General features: G+C 53.1%; 1 protein-coding gene across 1 annotated transcript in view; it reads left to right on the top strand.

Moving 5' to 3' along the window:
* Positions 1-1,864: 1,864 nt before the first annotated feature.
* The window catches only part of LOC140426523 (uncharacterized), a 210,174-nt gene continuing 204,993 nt past the window's right edge, over positions 1,865-7,045 (top strand). Inside the window, exons 1-2 of the mRNA XM_072511403.1 lie at positions 1,865-2,115; positions 2,232-2,492. Of these exons, the coding sequence (XP_072367504.1) occupies positions 2,016-2,115; positions 2,232-2,492 (361 nt within the window). The 5' untranslated portion in view covers positions 1,865-2,015. The remainder of the gene's footprint in view (positions 2,116-2,231; positions 2,493-7,045) is intronic.

Raw genomic sequence — 7,045 nt, 5'->3', positions numbered from 1 at the left:
GGGTGCTCTTTCCAAGAGCCGGTGCAGACCCGATGGGCTGAATGGCCTCCTTCTGCACTGTAAATTCTATGTAAATTCTATGAAATATAGTCAAACAGCTCCTATGCAAGGCTGCCGATGCTGGGTCGATTTCCACCTTGCCTTGCTGGCCTATCGCTCCGCCCCGCTGTCCACTGGCCTGTCGCCAGCCCAGTTACTCATGGGTTGTGCCCTGAGGACGACGGTGCCGTCCATCCATGCCCCAGACCTCGACCACGTTCCGGTCCTTCGCCAGATGCAGCTGTCTCGTGCACAGCACAAGGCGGCTCATGACTCCCGTGCAGCTGATCTCCTTGCTCTGGCTCCAGATGACAACGTCTGCGGCCATCTTCCAGATGGGGGCTGATCTGCGACTGCTGTTGTCCTTCGGCAGGTGGCCCCCTGCTCGTTCCTGGTTCATTTACCGGATGGCTCTGTTCTGCGCCGCAATCGACGCGCCCTTTGTCTCATTCCACGCTCGCCACGTGATCCTCCACTGTCGCCTCAGCCTCCTGCTGACCCTGCCACGGACTATGCAGAGCTCCCTGTCACTCTGCCTCCCCCTGACTCTGACGCAGTCCAGCCCGCTCCTGAACCGGCGGCTCTCGACCCACCCTTGAGGCGGTCAACCAGAATTCGTCGCCTACCTCAGAGACTTAATTTATGAACTTTGCAGACTTATAGACTCTCTGAATTGTTTCGTTGCTTTGTTTGATCGTTTCCCTGGTTTGTATATAGTGTTGATCTCATTATTCTTGTTGCATACTGCTTCTCTGCACCAGGCACCTTCCAAATAGCTTAGTTCTCATGTACGTAGTCCTGTAAATATGTCTTCGCACCCCATACGTAGTTAGGAACATTCTCACCATACATTATTTATTGCCACACACATACATTCTTTTATAAAAGGGGGGATGTCATAATATACACCAGTATATCATGGTGCAGATACACACACACTGATGGACACACAGCAAGACCAATCAGCACACACAACACCGCAGCCAATCACCAGTTAGAGCACACTCACTATAAAGACAGAGGGCATCAGAGTTCCCGCTCATTCGGGATGCAGCCTCCTACAAGGACAGAGCTTACAGCTTACAGCACAGGTCCTCAGCATGTGCTGAGTGCATAGACTGGTTCGGACAGGCATAGGTCTTTAGTTTAATCTAACATCGTGTTAACCCACAGTGAAAGTATGTTCAACAGTTTCTAACTTAATAAAATAGTGTTGCACTAATTTTAAGTGTTGGTGGCCTGTATGTGTTCCACGGATCCAAAACACCCAACACATCAACTGCTGAACACCCAACACAAAGATATGAAAATATTAACTGCTGCATATATTTTTGTTTCCCACTTGAGCTAGCCACTGAGATTACTTCATGAAGTCTTTAGTGTTTAATATCCAGTGACAATCGGTTCAGTGCTGCACTGGGATAGTACGCCAACTATGCTCGGGAATGGATTGATGCCCCTAATTTTCTCCTCAGTTTGCAATCTTGCCCCTATTAGTGGGAAGGGACAATTGGTCCTTTGTTGAATGTGGTGGGAGGAGGCAGAATTGAGTCGAAAGTTAATACTGATGTATTCGCCACTGAATGCCATTTTACGTGGCATTAATGGGTACCTACCCTAATATTCATAGTCTTGGAACAATGTAAAAAAATAAGTGAGCTGGATAGATTCAAAAAGGATTTCATAAACCATTGAAATGAATGGTTAGTCTTTTCAAAGAGATTATTTTCATTATATAATAATCATGATGTAACTATACTTTAATATACCTTATTGTTTATAATAATTTATCATTGTCCTTTACCTGCTCTACAGCACCATGTGCTCCAGGTGAAATCGCTGTGAATGGGAACTGTAATTCAAACCAAGTAGTAGTTTCATGGGGACAGACTGATGGAGCGCTATTATATGATGTAACTGCAGAAGGCGGTGATGGACATACACACTCTCACAACACAACAGAGACACGCTATGAAATGCTGGATTTACACTGTGGACACACTTATAACATAACTGTAACAACACGCAGTTATAGCCGGACTGGCATTTCAAGTATTTCTGCCCAATTCCAAACTGGTAATGCTATTATTACTTAATTAATATCTGCTATGTTAATCATTTTACATTTATTTACTCTGTATGCTTACAGGACAGAGAGAGGGGATTGATATTTATTTGTATTTTCTAAACAGCACCGTGCATTCCTGAGAATCTAAAAGCTGAGCTGAACTGTGATTCGAATGCAGTATCCTTCTCGTGGGATGTCACGGATGGAGCAAAGTTATACACTGTGACCGCTCGAGATAGTCAAAGAGTCACAGCTTCATTCAACACCAGCGATACAAAGGCTCAAATCCCACACCTGGAGTGTGGTGAATATTATACAATCTCTGTTGCAGCAACAGACAACATCTGCAAAAGTGCTCAGAGTGCAGTGGTGAATGTACATGCAGGTATTGCTCATTTCCATAAAACATTTTAGAATGTTAGTAACAAATGGAAGTTTTGGGTCCACAAGCAGTATTTAAATGCCATGTGTTATGTTCATTTTTTAAATTTATGCTCACAGAGAAATAGGTCTTTGTGCATGATGTCTAGTTGATGGTAGATATTCCATAACTGAAGCTGCTTTTAATGTTGCTGATTATTTGTTTATAATTTCAAAGATTCCTGAAACCCAAGTCCCTGATTATATTTGAAGTCCTTCAGTACAGTTGGAGGTGCACTGCCTTAACTCCATGAGATAAATAAGGGAATTACACGACTGCGCATGTTTATTCCACAGAAACTGAGGAACAGTGCACACAAAGCCTGATCACACAATTGAAGTAATGGCACTCAACTCAACATTGGCTTAATGCATATCAAATATAAGGGGGACGATTCTCCGATTGCGGGACTAAGTGCCCCCGCTGTGACCGATTCACAGGCAGAAAAAGGGCCTGCAGCAGCGCCGCGAGAAACGCGGTGGGCATTGCGCAGGACCGGCGGCGTCATCGCGCGACGCCAGGATGACGGCGCGCTACGTATAAGGAAGTGCGCGGATCGGCGCACAGACACCGGGGCCCGACATGGAAGAGACCCGTCGCGCCGCTGCCCGCTTCCGGGACAGCGACCTGGAGGCACTTCTGGAGGCAGTGGAGGAGCGCCGGGCCATCCTCTTCCCCAGACGTGGACACCGGCAGCCATGCAGCACCGTGAGGCGTGGATGGCGAGAGGTGGGGGCGACAGTCAGCGCTGTGGGGCACATCCCCCGCATGGGAGACCGGTGCAGGAAGAAACTGCACGACCTCACGAGGGCAGCTAGGGTAAGTACCCTGACACTCCCCCCCCCCCCCCCCCACCCTCCCGGGCAACGCCCCCCCCCCCCCCCCGCCCACGCCAGACACATGAGGAACCCCCCACCCCACCCAGTGGGCAGGTGCCATGGCATGGGTCGTAGTGTCCCCAGTGTGGTGGTATGTATTCGGGGTATTCAGGTACCTTGGGATGCCGAGAGGCTATTGGTGGATAGACACTGGATCCCGATTGGATCAGCCGCCTGCTGGCTCCACCCAGTAAGGCGGAGTATAAGAGTCCGGGTTCTCCCAGCAGCCGCATTCTGTAACAGTGCTGCTAGGGAACAAGTCTGCGTAATAAAGCCATTGTTCGACTCCTTCTCATCTCGTCTCGTGAGTGATTGATTGTGCTACAATTTATCACGCAAACTTTTAAGGACATGGAGCTCCGAATCATGCCGGAGTGTCTGCGAATCAGCCCCCACGTGGCAAACGCAGCGGCCACTTTTAAACATTGGTCAGCGTGTTTCCAGTGATACCTCCAAACGGCCCCTGGCATACCTACAGAGGAACAGAAAATCCAGGTCCTGCATGCCAGGGTGAGCCCTGATAGCTACACGCTCATAGAGGATGCGGAAGATTTCCCGACGGCGATCGCGATGCTGATAGGAATCTACGTTCGGCCCGTCAACCAGGTCTACGCACGCCACCAGCTCGCGACGAGACGGCAGATCACCGGGGAATCGCTGGACGAATTCTACAATGCGCTGTTGATACTGGGGAGAAACTGCAACTGCCCATCGGTTGCTGCTAATGAACACACAGAGCTGCTGGTCCGAGATGCGTTCGTGGCAGGTATGCTCTCATCCCAAATTCGCCAGCGACTGCTGGAAAGAGACACACTAGGCCTCAAAGAGGCACGGGCCCTCGCGTCCTCGTTTGATGTGGCGTCACAGAACGTCCGCGCCTACGCCCCCCACCGCGTGGCAGCCCCTTGGGCACCGTGGACACCTGCCGCGACCGAACCCCCGGGAGCCCCCGCCCCCCCCCCCCCCCGCAGGCCTGCGCTGCCAGAGCGGCGGATCACCCGGGGGGGCCCCGCTGCTACTTTTGTGGGCAGGGGAAACACCCCCGGATGCGCTGCCCGGCCCGCTCGGCCCTCTGTAAAGGGTGCGGGTAAAAGGGGCATTTCGTAGCTGTGTGCCAGGCCCGGGGGGGTAGCCGCAATCTCCGGGGGACAACCCCAAACTCAACCCCCCCAGCGATCCATGTGCGGCCAACGGGCGCCGCCATCTTGGGTCCCGGACTCCATGCGGGAGGGATGGGTGCCGCCATTTTGTGCCCCCCTGCAACGTGCGATCAATGGGCGGCGCCACCTTGTCCACCCTGACCGTGTGCGACCCGTGGACGCCGCCATCTTGGCTGACGTCTAAGGACCCCAGGATGGACGGCCACACGGGGCCTGAAGAAAAAGCCCCATGCAGCAACTACGACTGGCTTCTGTGACCCTGGACCAGTCGCGGCCCCGAACGCTCCAAACAGCATCAACAACTATAATTGTAAACGGGTACGAGACGCCCTGCCTGATCGACTCTGGGAGCACGGAGAGGTTTATACACCCCGATACGGTAAGACGCTGTTCCCTTCCGATCCACCCGAGTAATCAAAAAAAAAATTCTGGCGGCGGGGTCCCATTCGGTAGAGATAAAAGGGTTCTGCACCGCAAACCTCAAGGTGCAGGGGAGGGAGTTCAAAAACTACCGGCTTTACATCCTTCCCCACCTCTGCGCTGCCACACTCCTGGGATTGGATTTTCAGTGTAATCTCCAGAGTTTAACGTTTAAATTCGGAGACCCTATACCCCCACTCACTATCTGCAGCCTCGCGAGCCTCAAGGTCAATCCGCCTTCCCTGTTCGCGAACCTCACCCCGGATTGCAAACCAGTCGCCACTAAGAGCAGACGGTACAGCGCCCAGGACCGATCTTTTATCCGGTCAGAAGTCCAGCGGCTGCTGAGGGAAGGCATAATTCAGGCCAGCAATAGTCCCTGGAGAGCCCAGGTGGTAGTTGTAAAGACCGGGGAGAAGCAGAGGATGGTCGTAGACTATAGTCAAACCATCAATAGGTACACGCAGCTGGATGCGTACCCTCTCCCCCGCATATCCGACATGGTCAATCGGATTGCACAGTACAAGGTCTTTTCCACGGTGGACCTTAAGTCCGCCTACCACCAGCTCCCCATCCGCCCGAGCGACCGAAAATTCACTGCTTTCGAAGCAGATGGGCGGCTCTATCATTTTTTAAGGGTTCCATTCGGCGTCACTAACGGGGTCTCGGTCTTCCAACGGGAGATGGACCGAATGGTTGATTGGTACGGTTTGCGGGACACGTTCCCGTATCTCGACAACGTCACCATCTGCGGCCACAACCAGCAGGACCACAACGCCAACCTCCGCAAATTCCTCCAGACTGCAAACGCCCTGAATCTCACCTACAACAAGGAAAAATGCTGTTTAGCACCGACCGTCTAGCCATCCTTGGCTACGTAGGGCGTAATGGAGTGATAGGCTCGGACCCCGAACGCATGCGCCCCCTCATGGAGTTCCCCCTCCCCCACTGCTCCAAGGCCCTGAAACGATGCCTGGGCTTCTTCTCTTATTACGCCCAGTGGATCCCCAACTACGCGGACAAGGCCCGTCCGCTAATCCATGCCACGGTTTTCCCCCTGTCGACAGAGGCCCACCAGGCCTTCAGCCGCATCAAAGCGGATATCGCAAAGGCCACGATGCACGCAATCAACGAGTCCCTCCCCTTCCAGGTCGAGAGCGACGCATCCGACGTAGCTCTGACGGCCACCCTCAACCAAGCGGGCAGACCCGTGGCCTTTTTTTCACGCACCCTCCACGCTTCAGAAATCCGCCACTCCTCAGTGGAAAAGGAGGCCCAGGCCATAGTGGAAGCTGTGCGACATTGGAGGCATTACCCTGCCGGTAGGAGATTCACTCTCCTCACTGATCAACAGTCGGTTGCCTTCATATTCGATAATGCACAGCGGGGCAAGATCAAGAACGACAAGATCTTGCGGTGGAGGGTCGAACTCTCCACCTATAACTATGAGATCTTGTATCGCCCGGAAAGCGGAACGAGCCTTCCGATGCCCTATCCCGCTGCACGTGTGCCAACGCACAAGTGGACCGTCTCCGAACCCTCCACGAGGACCACTGCCACCCGGGGGTCACTCGGTTCTATCACTTCGTAAAGATCCGCAACCTGCCCTACTCCATCGAGGAGGTCAGGACCGCCACCAGGAACGGCCAGATCTGCGCAGAGTGCAAACCGCACTTCTACCGGCCAGAGAGGGCGCACCTGATAAAGGCATCCCGCCCCTTTGAGCGCCTCAGTCTGGACTTCAAAGGCCCCCTCCCCTCCACCGATCGCAACACGTACTTCCTCAACGTGATTGACGAAAACTCCCGGTTCCCATTCGCCATCCCCTGTCCCGACATGACCGTGGCCACGGTCATTAGAGCCCTCGGCACCATCTTTACACTGTTCGGTTTCCCCGCCTACATACATAGTGATAGGAGGTCCTCCTTCATGAGCAACGAACTGCGTCAATTCCTGCTCAGCAAGGGCATCGCCTCGAGCAGGACGACCAGTTACAACCCCCCGGGGTACGGTCAGGTAGAGAGGGAGAATGGAACGGTGTGGAAGACCGTCCTACTGG

Source organism: Scyliorhinus torazame, chromosome 7 (assembly GCF_047496885.1).
Source record: "Scyliorhinus torazame isolate Kashiwa2021f chromosome 7, sScyTor2.1, whole genome shotgun sequence".
Classification (NCBI taxonomy): Eukaryota; Metazoa; Chordata; class Chondrichthyes; order Carcharhiniformes; family Scyliorhinidae; genus Scyliorhinus; species Scyliorhinus torazame.
The sequence above is the reverse complement of the archived record's forward strand: the minus strand, read 5'-3'. Positions and strand labels throughout refer to the sequence as shown.